The sequence below is a fragment of the Myotis daubentonii genome, chromosome 5 (assembly GCF_963259705.1).
Source record: "Myotis daubentonii chromosome 5, mMyoDau2.1, whole genome shotgun sequence".
Classification (NCBI taxonomy): Eukaryota; Metazoa; Chordata; class Mammalia; order Chiroptera; family Vespertilionidae; genus Myotis; species Myotis daubentonii.
The window spans coordinates 93,563,612-93,576,724 of NC_081844.1; the positions used below are offsets into that span (position 1 = coordinate 93,563,612).

Here is a 13,113-nt window from a genome sequence, read left to right on the forward strand (position 1 = left end):
TAGAGCTCAGATTCCAGAGTCGGCGAAAGCCGAGTGTGAATTCTGGCGCCACCTCTTGCTCACCCTTGACCTTAGACACGCCTCTAGCTTCTCTGAGCCTCGGTGTCCTCATCTGTAAAATGGGGCTCTGTCCCCACCCGTGTTCCGGTGTCCTGACGAGGCTGCAGTGCAGTTGTGCACACGAAGCTCGTGGCGGCGTGTCCGGCCATGGGGAAGCACTCGGTGCTGTCAGCTGTTCGTGCTGCTGTTACACGCTGCTTTCCTCTGTCCCTAGTTCTATCAACGGGGCTTTCGTGGACAATCCAAGCTGATGCTTCCGATGAATTGGAGGCAGGAATATCATCTCTCTCCCTTTCACCCTGCAGGTGTGGATGTGCGGGGGCCGCATGGAGGACATCCCCTGCTCCAGGGTGGGCCACATCTACAGGAAGTATGTGCCCTACAAAGTCCCCGCCGGTGTCAGCCTGGCCCGGGTAAGCTGGCGGCTTCGCTGGAGCGGGTGCGAGGGGGTGGCCTAGGCCCATTCGCAGAGCAGAGACCCTCTAAGGCACCTGGGGCCGCAGGCCAGATAAGCCCTAGGTGTGCCCCCACCGCTCTCCAGGAGAAATCCGATGTTTACCCACTTAGTACCTACCTGTGTGACTTTGGGAGGCTTACTTGACTCCTCTGAGCCTGTTTCTGCTTTTGTGTAAAGGAAGCTAATTTTTCCCAATTCTTCCTTAGCATTGCCAGGAGAATTAAGGCGATGGCACCATTTCCCAAAGTGTGACGGACAAGATGATTTGAGGCGGTAGATACAGGAACATTTTATTTACATGTGTTTAAATTAATGTGGACGAGAAATTAACGTGTATTCGTGTAGCAAACTTGTGATGTCACAGACATCGCGACTTAGAGTAAAGCTGAAGCGGGTGCAAAGTTAAAGAAACCTGTTAGGTAAATGTTACTGCAGGCTGAGTGGTGTGTTTGGAGACACGTACTTAAAACTTCCTGCCACAGGGGCCGTTAATAAAGGTCAATGTCTTTCTCTTCTCCCCACCCCTCCCCGCTTTTATTGCCAAAGATTCTGTCAGACTATTTCATGCCTTCCAGTGGGTTGTATTAATCATTGCTTGAACCTCATTGGCCACTGGCGACCAATGTAAATCCGTTGGCCAGAGGTTTGGGGGTTTTCGGGGGAGGGGTATGAGTGATAGTTCACTAACTTTAATACATTTTAAAATATTAAGTGTCTTGAGAAAACGAATCAAGGTGACCACAAAAGAAAACCGAAGAGAATGGGGTGTCCCCCGAGGGTAAAAAGGGTCACGGAGATTTGGGGGAGCTGGAAAGGTCACTGGCACAGCTTTGCTCGTGGACAGCCCACCCCACTCCTCCACCAGACAGCGCCCCCTTGTAAGCCTGATTGGCATCAGCCTCCTCTGCCCGGGCCACTGCCTCCCCCTTCCTGATCACCCGACAGTTGAGGATGTGCAGGATTGTAGCCCCCGGGTCCAGGGAGAGCCTCTGTCCTGCAATTTACAAGAAGACAGAGATTCCCAGCGCAAGGGTCCCACCCATTCCTCCCCCACCCCCCACCACACACACACACACACACACACACACACACACACACACACCCCTCCATCCGAGGCTGGTGGCTGTCTCAGAGGCGGCTGGCTAGGGCCTGTGGAGCCGGCATTGAGGGAAAAGAGGGCCGGCAGCGCTCTCTAGTGGTCAAAGGGTGCAACAGCAGCCGCACCCGCCATCCGCGCTTGGGCGGCTCCCCGTGACGCAGGGATGGGTTCTAGATTCAGCAGAAGAGGCAGGAATCACAATTCCTCTGAAATACCATTTGCAATCTCAGAGAAGGTGTCAGGCACGAAACAACGTAGTCTCTCAGCAAGCCAAGACCGACTCTTCCAGCTCTTAGGGACGGCGGGACCATGGGGACCCCTCTGACCCCTGAACAGAGCTGTTCCCTAGAGCATCCCTCTCCCTCTGCAGAGCTATCATTTATGCGATCTGCCGGGTAGAGAGGCACTACCGTTTCCGGCTTGTGGAACTATGGATGGATTCAGTGGTAACCGCTAACTGTAGTAACAAAAACTTCCGTGAGCTAGGCAGCTCGCAGAGCATCTTACCTATTTATCCAACTTAATTCTCATTTGCTTTTAATCCCCATTTTAGACATGAGGAAATGAAACATAGAGACATTAAGTCCGAAGAGCCAGAATTCAATCCCACCCTAGGCCTGTCTGGGCCTGAGGCAGCATTCGTGCCTTAAATAGCGACTGCGAATGTTAGTGCCAGCTTTCATGTCAGCATCAGCTGCAGCAAGACGGGAAGTGTACTTCAATGTTATCGGAATTCTGTGTTTATATATTTTCATTTATTTTTGTCTGTACTGGATCAGTTTCCTGTGCCTTTCCACCAGTTAACAGTCTGCGTGGCGCCCCATGTAAGTTTGCGGGACCACAGAGCTGCCTATGTAAGCTCCCCTGGCGTCCGATCCAGTGTCTGATACCCTCATGTAGTTGCAGATCAGATATTAAATGTTTGCTCCGTGTCTTAACAACCAATTCCTTCTAGAGCATTATCTCTGGGAACATCATTTTGATGGATTTGAGGAGAGATATTCCCAAAGCCCTGAGAGGGACTGATAAAGAGGGCAGCCGAGGTCTTGCTGAAGTTGTGCCGACTCCGGGACAAGCAGACACTTGGTTCACGAATTTGCTAAAAGCCTTCTCTCTGCCTCTGCGAAAGGTGTCTTAGAGAAGGCAGTAACAGGAACCCCCTCGAACTTGGCACAACAGAACTGGAGACTTACTCCAAGGGTTGAGCAGATCTCTGTGATCCCGGCACAAGAAGAGCAGGGCTGGGACCCAGAACTAGGAAGGTGTTAGGAGGAGGGATAAGAGGGCCGCACAGCCCACTAAAACCCCTGGGTCCTTTCCAGGGTTCTCGTAAGTGGAGATAAGGGGATAAATGTGAAGTCCTTCACTTCGGTCCAGACACTCAGCTGCACACAAGTTCAAGATCTGGGAGAAAAGGCTTATTAAGTTATGTCTGGAAAATGCAATATTCATTAAAATAGTGATTTTTTTTTCTTTTTTCCCTTTTTTTATTGAATTTATTGGGGGTGACATTGGTTCACAAAACCATACAAGTTTCAAGTATACAACTCAAAGAAACATCATCTGCACACTGCATCATGCGCTCACCACCCAAAGCACAATCTCCGTCTGCCCCCCCTTCCCCCGCCCTTTGCCCACCTCCATCCCCCTTTCCCTCTAGCAAAAAAAAAAAAAAAAAAGTAATTTAAATATATCAGCTAAAATTTAAATATATGTGATTTCCTCCTGTAAGAATAACACTGGTGAGTGTCAGCACCTTGCCTTGGTCAGAGTGGCCACCCTCGCCCGCGGCTTGAGCACATCAGTGAGCAAAGGACCTGGGGCGTGGGCAGCCTGGGAAAGGGAGAGTCAGCCCTTCAGGCCTTCAGCTTCCTCTGGGCACAGTCTTAAATTAAACCCAGCTTTGCCGTGCAGGGGCCTGCTGGGGACAGCACTGTCCCTGACCTCTTTTCTAACCCACTGTTGACCTCTTCAGCACTCAGGAAGGAGGCGGTGACAAGGAAGTTCCTTAGCTTCCTAGTCCCAAACTCAGAGGCAGCACAGTTGAGTTGGTGAATCTTGTGTTTGGTACCAGGGCCGCCTCCTATTGGCTTCCTTCCTCCTCACTCGGGAGTCACCAAACTGTTTTCGTGTGCCCCGTGAGCTAAGAATGATTTTTACATTTTTAAATAGTGGCGCGGGGGTGGGGGGGCGGTGGACAGGGGTCAAGAGATTATTTTGTGACACATGAAAATGAAATTTCGGTGTCCATAAAGTTTTATTGGCACGCAGCCACACGCATTCATTTACACGGTGTCTCGGGCTGCTTTACAGCTACATCATCAGAGTTGAGGTCATATGGCTTGCAAAGCCTAAAGTATTTATTATCTGGCCCTGTACAGAAAACATCTGCTTCTAGAGCCGTCATTTACCCTGAGGCGTGAAAGACTGATAGCAGCCTGCGTGCTGGCTCTCTTGCACCCTTCAGAAGAACATTTGGATCGCAGTCGGAAAAAATATTTTTATGATCGAGATAAAGCCTGGAGACTTAAATGTGTGTGTTGAAGGGGAGAGGAGATTTCTGGCAACAGCCAGGGGTTCGAGGGCAGGCGCTGTTGGAGCAGGAACTTCCCCCGACCCTGGAGTTGCGCTCTTCCAGAGCAGCTGTCAGATGCTCAGCAGGTGGAGTCTGCCCTGCAGGTGGGACAGGAACGGTTGTCACTCCTCTGTCCCCAGGTCTGCTCACTAACAGGGTGCCTCCTCACCAGCTGCCTCTACTTGCCAGTAATGTGGTTATCTTTTCTTTTTTTTTTTTTTTTTTTGGATAATCCTTGTGCTTCATAATAAAAGTAGCAGAACTATCCCAGCTCAAAAAAAACCTATTTAAAATTCCAGCTGCTGAAGGGATTCTACCTTTTGGTCGGAAATTATAATTTGTTTTTACCATGCAACTCGGTCAGCAGTTTTGAAAATGACAGAAACCCAACTCAAACTGGCTTGAGCAGAAAGGGAATTTACCGACTGGTGTAAACGGAACGTCCTAAGGTGGTTTGGGCTTCGGGCATGGCTGGATTCAGGCGCTAAAAGGAGGAATGCGGTCCTCCCTCCAGCCCTCAGCTCCGCTTCATCCTGGGTTGACTTCAGCCTTGGTCGGGCTTTCCGTGTAGCCCAGCTGCCCTGGCTGGCATCTTACCCATCAGAGTAATCCATGCAGAAGCACAGTGATTCTTCACCATAGTTCCAGCAGAAATTCCGTGGCCAGTAAATGCCTGTTGATTCTGATTGGCTTGGCTCAGATCACAGGTTCCCTGCTGACCAATCCCTGTGTCCAGGGCTGTCTGTATTCCCATTAGCCTAGCTGAGTCCTGTGCCACATGAGATAACAGTGAAGCAGAGGTGGGTCCCCCACCCACCCACCCCAAAAAAAACCAGGAGGAGGCCAACCCTAGAAAAAGTGGGGATAGAAACGGGCTGGCAAAACAACAGCAGCCTATTACTCAACCATAAGTTGTAGATTCCTTACAAACATGTAGATAATAAACACAGAAGGTTGACAGACATGGTAGGGCTGAGGTCATTGATGCAACAATGTAAAATAAGAAGGACTGGCCCAGCTGGCATGGCTCAGTGGTTGAGTGTCGACCTATGAACCAGGAGGTCAGGGTTTGAGTCCCAGTCAGGGCCCACGCCCAGGTTGCTGGCTGGATCCCCAGTGTGGGGTGTGCAGGAGGCAGCTGATCAGTGAGTCTCCCTCATCATCGATGTTTCTATCTCTCCCTCTCCCTTCCTCTTTGAAATCAATAAAAAATATTTTTTAAGAAAAAAAGAAAGAAAGAGTGGCCTCAACCTCGAGAACCCTTTGCACCCCACGCCCAGGCCTCGGCCCCTCGGAGTGCCTGAGCCTTGCACCTGCCTGTCGCCCCTCCAGAACCTGAAGCGCGTGGCCGAAGTGTGGATGGACGAGTACGCCGAGCACATCTACCAGCGCCGGCCCGAGTACCGCCACCTCTCCGCCGGGGACGTCGCTGCCCAGAAGAAGCTCCGCAGCTCCCTTAACTGCAAGAGTTTCAAGTGGTTTATGACCCAGATCGCCTGGGACCTGCCCAAATTCTACCCGCCCGTGGAGCCCCCGGCCGCAGCATGGGGGGAGGTGAGTCGAGGGCAGGGCCAGCTCCAGTCCTGGGGCCACTGCAAAGCGCACACGCGGACCCCTGTTCACGGGGCGGGGAAACGTGCCATCAGGGTATCAGTTGTGAAACTTTCTCATATTTCTCCAGCTTTGTTCCTTGTTGTTTTTGGTTTGGGGTTTGTTTTGTTTCTCGGTGTGTGCATTCTTCTGTTTAATGGTCCAAGTAGAGGAAAATCAGAACGTTCAGTGATTCGCATAAATTTTACCCTTTACCGTTATGTTATGCACTGCCGGCTTTAAACGCACATAGTAAGGCATGTAAGGCATGGTAGGATCGGTGACATTTCAAACCGGGTACACGCCTGTGTGTTTCTTACCAAAACAGTGGAAACACTGCTCAAAATGAACAAAGCTGATAGATAAACACTGTCTCCCGTGGGCTTCCTGATGAGTGAGGAGGAGCTGCAGGAAAAGGAACTCTGGGTGACCCCACCTCCCTTTCCTTCTGAGTTGTTACCTGCTGCTTAAGTGACTGCCTGATCCAGGGAAGCAACACGGTGACTGGATTATCAGACAGAGCACCTGCTCCTTCCCCTTGTCTGATAACACCATTCAGCGGAGCAAGTTCTAGCTGGAAAGGAAAGCTGGCCTCAGGGCCTGCTAGCACCCCATTAGCCTTAGACGACAGCACACGCTCCCCTTGGGTCTTCCTGACTCGCCCCCCCCCCGGCATGTGGGACCCCAGAATTCTGGGCACCGCAGACACCGTAGACAGGTGTGGAGAGAAGAACATGGATGATCCTATAGCATGTGTCACCTCTGCTCTCAGTCCGGCTCCGTTGTCCCATCAGATTTCACTCACAAGTTCAAAGATAAATTATTAAAAAACTTAAGACGGAGACACAGAGTTGTGATCCAGCACAGGCCCTCCTGAGCAAGGGGCTCTGGGCCACGACCCATGTCACACCCCATGAGGCCCGTCCCGCTGGGGAGGCGGGCAGTCTTCCCGGGGCAGCGCTGTCGCCGGCTCCTGACTCCTGGGTCTCCGAGCTCAGAGGACCCTCTCACTTGTACATGGATGTAGTGGAGCCTGGGGAGAGGGATCGCATTCCCTGAGAGTGGGCCAGGGAGCCCTCCTTTACCACCCCTCCCCTCCAACCCCCTCCCCCCCGCCCCGGGACTGTGTGCTCTAAGACAGCAGGGTTTAGAGGAGCCCCTCTCTGTGGGCTGAGCATCCTCTCCTGAGGGGCTCCAGGCACTGCCACAGCCCAGGCTCAGTTAGGGCAGCTCAGAGCCCAGCCCATCTGAGTCTCTGCTTCGGTTCCTTCCTCCACCCCCGCAGGGGCCCCAGAGGGAATCTTGCCGTGCCTCACTGTCTACTCTTTCCCTCTTTCTTGTCCAGATTCGCAGTGTGGGCACAGGGCTGTGTGCGGACACGAAGCATGGGGCCGTGGGCTCCCCGCTGAGGCTGGAGAGCTGCGTCCGGGGCCGCGGAGAGGCCGCCTGGAACAACATGCAGGTAAGGCCTCCCCCGGGGACTGGCACCAGGTTCTCTGCGCCCAGGTGTGGGGACTGGGAGGGACAGGCCATGGTCAATGCTGAGTGACAGAGTCAGCCCAGGGAGCGAGTGAGAAAGGCTCCCCGAACACCTTGGGAAGAGGACCCCTCGCCCTGCAGTCCAGCCACAATGGGCACTGCTGGTCACAAGTCCCGGCGACAGCGCAGGTGGCTTCACAAAAAGGGAGCTCTCGGCTCATGGCACTGGAAAGTCTGGATGATGTCATCGGGATCTCTCCAGGTCTTACCTCTGCTCCCCTCTGTCAGCTTCCTTCAGAACCTGCCCCTCCCCAGGGGGTAGCAGATGTGACCCCAGCAGCAGAGGCCAAGCCCCCGGGGGGAGGCACGTCCCTTCCGAGAGTTCTCAGTGCTGGCTCTCCTGAGCCGTCACGGGGGGAACGTGATACTGTCCTCACAGTGATCAGGCCCAGGTCACACCTGCAGCCTGGGGTGTGGTCAGCCTCACCGAAGAAGAGGAGAGAGAGGGTTGGTTCCCCGGGGGTCATTCCCAGGAGGTGTGCTCAGAAGACAAAGGTGCGAGCCAGCCTTGCCGGGAAAGTGGCCACCCTCGGGAGCTGCATTCAGCTTCCCCGATCCGCCCTCCAAGTGGTCAGCCCCATGTTAACTCACACGGCACCCTCCGAACCTGGGCTCAGGGCTCCTTCCTCTGGGTTTGTGGGGCTTTGGAAGCTGCACTGATAAAGCCTGTAAGGCGGGTCCTGTGCAAACACAGACGTCAGCCGGTGCACTGCGAGCTCGCCGAGAAAGGACAGCGCCGCCTCTCACACTGCACGGCGCCCCGCCTGCCCGTCTCTGCCCTCCCTCTGAGCGGCTTGCCGCTCCCCCTCGTCCTTTCTTGATGACAATTCTCATTAGATAGTGGTTCTCCTTGAGGAATTCTTCTGAATTCTGCAAGGCCATGATGTTGGATTTGCTCCAAAATAAGGTGGGGGAGGGGGTCAAGTCGTACAAGATTCACCACTAGGTGGTGGGAACGGCTGTGGCCAATATACCCTTTTTCTGGACCTCTGTATTTAAACTTTCCATAATTAAAAAAATAAATAAAGTGCCCTCGCTCTGCCATGTTGTCATGATGTCCGTGTGCACAGGTGTTCACCTTCACCTGGCGGGAGGACATCCGGCCTGGAGACCCCCAGCACACCAAGAAGTTCTGCTTTGATGCCGTCTCCCACACCAGTCCAGTCACCCTCTATGACTGCCACAGCATGAAGGGCAACCAGCTGTGGAGATACCGAAAGGTAAGGCAGGCTGGGGGTGGGGGGGAGGAGGGGGGGACCGGGCGACCCGCTTTAGAAAGAAAGCAGCGGAGTGCCTCCTGCCAGCAGAGCCCGCCCACTCACGCATGTGCGCCACAAGCCTACACGCCCAACGTTCAGACAATCGAGGGAAGCCCGAAATGCAGAGTTTATGTGAAATCTCTAGAATCCGAACTGTTGGTAACTGCGTCCATTAAACACACACACAGTGAGGACCAATGAAAATGGTCTAGAGACGGTCAGTGGTTCGGGCCCCGGCCCAGGAGTGGCATGCTTCACTTGTGCCCACAGCCCAGCGGGCACGACTCAGGCACGCTAGGGAGGCAGGCGGTGTCTCGCTGTGCACTCAGCAGGAAAGCCACAAGGTCCGAGCCACTGGCCGGTCACTGCCTCGCAGCCCCTTGCTGTTCCTGCTGCTGCTGTTCGCTCGCATCCCCGGCGCTGCCTCGCTGATGACCTCCGTGTTTTGCAGGACAAGAGCCTGTACCACCCCGTCAGCGGCAGTTGCATGGATTGCAGCGAAAGCGACCACAGGATCTTCATGAACATCTGCAACCCCTCCTCTCCCACCCAGCAGTGGCTGTTCGAACACACCAACGCCACAGTCCTGGAGAAATTCAATAGCAACTGAGCCCACATGTCTCCGCGCAGGCCTGGCGGGTCCTCCCTGCCGCTCACTGCGGCCCCCGGAGAGGCAAGGCCTCCGTGGGCACCACGACGCACAGGTGCTGGCCAACCGGCTCGGGGCGGAGCTGGAGCCCGGCGACTGCCTGGTCCTGAGGCCCTGAGCGGTGGAGGGGGTGTGGACAGCAGAGCCCGCGGCGGCCCCACGAGATGCAGAGCCTGCTTTCACCCAGTGGCGCCGTGGAAGTCTAGGCGGGCCTCCCAGCCTGGGCACCACGTTCCCTTGAGCTTCATACGGGAGAAATGCCAGGGCAGCCCCAGGCCACTCACAAATGAGGCTCGTATATGACAGTCCTTTAGAAAAGGCCATTTTGCCTGTTCAAGGCAGCTGTTAGCACATGACCACCCATTTGCAGCAAGAGAGAAGGGGCTGCTGGTGTCAGCCTTGTAGTGCTTGCCGGTCGTGGGGGTAAGTGCAGTTTGCTTCCGTTCTCTGTCACAGGCCCAGAGAACGCAGCTGGGCCCTCAGCGTGTTCAGTCCTGAACACCGGCAACTGCCAGGCCTGGGGTCAGATGCTGGACCCTCAGACATTCCTTTGCAGTGTGGACATACGGGGTGCCTCTCCTTGCTCCCTGGGTACTGGAAATGCCCATTTAGCGCCCTCCAGGCACAAGGACAGCCCAGCCATCAGTTTTTTAGGGCTGTTTCCGAGTGCCTTGGGCCCATGGAAGAGGCCTAGTAAGATCTCCAAACCAGAAATTCTAGCTGAATTTCCCTGGTCAGTACTTCCACTTCCCCCTCCCCCACCCCCTTCTCTCTCTCTGCCAATTCCTTGCCTCGGGAGAGGAGCAGAGGTGTGGAGTGCTCACCTCCCAAGTCTGGAGGCCTCCAGGGTAGACCACGGCCAGGGTGCCTGGTCTCTGACCTCATTATGGTTCTAGTTCTCACGCTGAACTCTAGAATGTTTAAAGAACTCTGTAATTTGATCACAGGCTAGAATGTTACACAGGACCTGGGATTCTGGCGTCCAATATGGCTTTCTAGAATGTTGTGATTAAAGGAGGCAGCCAGGTGTAATACAGTCATGGCAGCCCTCAGCCTGGAGACAGTCTGTGGAGCCCCACTCATGGGGGAGGAGGGGACTGTGTCCATCAGCTCCTGCCAGAGGCCTTGTTGTGACATGGTCCTCAGCCAGACCTGAGGCCCTGCGGCCTCCCACCACGTGTCCCAGGAACAGATGCCCCCCAGCTCCATGCAGTCCCTCCTCTTTCCCTTCTGCTTTGTTAATTACATGTCACACTCCCAGAGGGCTCCCCAACTAATAGGAAGCATTTCTGTAACCAGCCTGCCACGCACTGATTCAGAAATGGAAATGGCATTCCGCAACCTATGGCTTCCATCAGCTGGCCCAGGAAGTCCTGGAAATCGGTATTCCAATTAGAGTCGGGCCTCTCGATTGTATCATTTGCCAATTAAGCAACTGAGACGTAAATCTGGGAACAGAGCCACAAATCTGCCTTTGCGATGCCGGCTGATCTCAAGGCCATCAGTGATCTAGGGGAGGGGGAGAAAGCATTCCGGGTCACGCCCACCCCCATTAAGCGTGCAGCTGGCAAAGCGTCACTCCTGTCTGCCCCGCACAAGCCCCGCTCTGGCCACCTCTCCTCTCCGCCGGAGAGGCCGCCCTGTGCTGGCAGAGCTTGCTTGTTGAGCCCTGGTGTCTTCTCCAAATGAGCTTTGTCTGTGGAAGTGGCCCTCAGTGGGAAGGAGTCAAAGAGGAGGCCCCTTCCAGAATCTAGGATAACAAGGGCATTGCAGTTTGGAGAGTCGATTTAGGATTCCTCATCAGAGAGCAATGCAGCATCATTAAAATAAAAACTGTGCCTTTTAAAAATGCAAATGTACAGCAAATCCCTAAACTTGAACCATTTCCTAGTGCCTTGCTAGACAAACATAAAGGGGTTGGGATTGGGGGGGGGGGGGGGGGGATGTTTTTGGTGGTATGTGCACTTCCTATCGGATGAGTGTGTGTTTCTTAATGTTGAATTTCAAGCAGGAGACGTTAGGCCTAGAGCAGGATCTGAGATGGAGATGCCCCCGGAGGGCAAAGGCCAGAAGTTGCTCCAGTTAGTGTAACACTCCAGATTAAAAGAGCAGCTGGACAGCTCGTGTAGTCTGTGGCCTAGAGGGGCCTCCGCAGCCCCTGGGAGAGGCCCTATTTGGAGGCTGTGTCTGCATCCTGCCCACCCCCCCTCCAAGCCCCCAGACAGAGTGCAGAGCACTGGCTGGATTTCCAAATGGTCCCACTCCAAGTAGATGAGTGTTCTCGGCACGACCAGGACTCATGTGGAAAGCAGGAGCAGCCGTAAGCAGTCCTCAGCCTTCCTCTCGCCCAGCCTTTGGGTCTCCTTTTGGGTCTGGTTTTGTTTCCTCAACAAGTGATGGGCAGGTCCTCTGATCATTCTGGCCTCTGTCATTGCTGAGCCCACATCTGTAGGTGCTGGTGGTTGACAACGTGTGTAATAGAGATGGCAGGAGACAAGTTCGTTGCCTGGCTGACCAGCTGGCTGATGGCAAATACTGGCCACTCGTTGTTTTGGCCTCATTTATTTTAGACTAGCTGTCTTAAGGATTTCAGATTCCTGCTCACACCCCCAGCTGATGCCCAAATAGAACAGCCAGGAGCCTGTGGAGAGGCTGTCAGCCAGGTAAGGGATGAGAATGTGGGCCCCTTTTTTTCTAAAGGCTTTATTTCGAGCACAAGATCACAAAACAAATGAGTGGCTAAAAGGTATCATGATCATGTGGCCCACCAGCGGCCTTTCCGAAGGGGACTCTAGAAACATTTCAAAATACAAGCACATCTCGCTGTAAGTACAGGCCTTTGAAGGTGGCAAAGTGTGCCAGCACATGTGTGAAAAGCCATTGCCTCCCATGGAAGCTTGTTTCAGCTTTAAAAACAGCCCAGAAACTGTTGATTCTCCTTTTTAGAAAGAAATAGCTCAGAGGCAGAAGGGGTGCCTGTGGGGGGGAGTAACCTTAGGTCCAGGGGAGAAAGCAGTTGCTTCAGATGGAGCCTATGGATTCCCAAAGCCCACATTAGAGTCATTTTTTCTAACCTACCTGTGGAATTTCTTTTTGTGCATCTCCATTTTTCTAGTCTCTGGAGCATCAAACAAGCTGCAAAGCACTTTACAGCTGTCAGTGGGAAATCCGGAATCCTTGCTTCCACAACCCCTGGTTTGTAGATTGGTGATCTCGTATAATTCCTAGTAGACAATGCATTTTCAGCGTTTTCTGGAAATTTCTAAGTGTGGGAGAGGGGCAAGGAGTGTGGTTCTGTTCTGGGACTCTTCTCTGCTTTCAGCTGATGCTCTTTGTGAAAAATCCAAGTAACATTTTAGTTCAACTTGATCGTGAGCCGAGCCCCACTGCCAACTCTGGGCTGGGTCTTGGGCCTACATTCCAAGTGACAAGGTCCCGGGCCCGACAATAGGGTCAAGCTCCTGTTCTGTTTGGGCTGGAAAACTGGGGTCCCAAGGGGGTTAGGGACTAGCTGAGCAAAGTCAGACTGGGATTCCCTAGAGAAAGCCCGAGACCACCAGCCTCTCTTCTCCTGCCTGGAAAAGTGCGCCTTTGTGAAGAACTGACTTCATGTACAGTTGTGATTGTGAATGAGTAAAACTCCAGACTTTCTCTAACGTGGTCTCCAGTTCATTCCTGGTCATGCGCCATCCCCCACTCCACCTTTCCCCCCTGCTCAGTACCCAGGCCCTCTGCTGGGCACTGAGCAAACTCCCAACGAGGGAGGCAGACCTAAAGCAACTGACCAAGATGATTTCAGATGTGAATAGGGCGAGGAAGGATAGAAAACCAGATATTTTAGAGGCTGGAGTGCCATACTTATTCAGAAACAGATTTAGAGAACTT

The 13,113-nt window shown here is 53.5% G+C and overlaps 1 protein-coding gene across 3 annotated transcripts in view; it reads left to right on the forward strand.

Moving 5' to 3' along the window:
- The window catches only part of GALNT10 (polypeptide N-acetylgalactosaminyltransferase 10), a 171,314-nt gene extending 158,430 nt beyond the window's left edge, over window positions 1-12,884 (forward strand). For 2 of the 3 annotated variants that reach the window (XM_059698997.1, XM_059698998.1), the window contains exons 8-12: window positions 366-473; window positions 5,524-5,745; window positions 7,127-7,243; window positions 8,391-8,540; window positions 9,031-12,884. In XM_059698997.1, the coding sequence (XP_059554980.1) occupies window positions 366-473; window positions 5,524-5,745; window positions 7,127-7,243; window positions 8,391-8,540; window positions 9,031-9,189 (756 nt within the window). In that variant the 3' untranslated portion in view covers window positions 9,190-12,884. The remainder of the gene's footprint in view (window positions 1-365; window positions 474-5,523; window positions 5,746-7,126; window positions 7,244-8,390; window positions 8,541-9,030) is intronic. The other variant, XM_059698999.1, reaches the window with a different exon arrangement.
- Window positions 12,885-13,113: the final 229 nt, after the last annotated feature.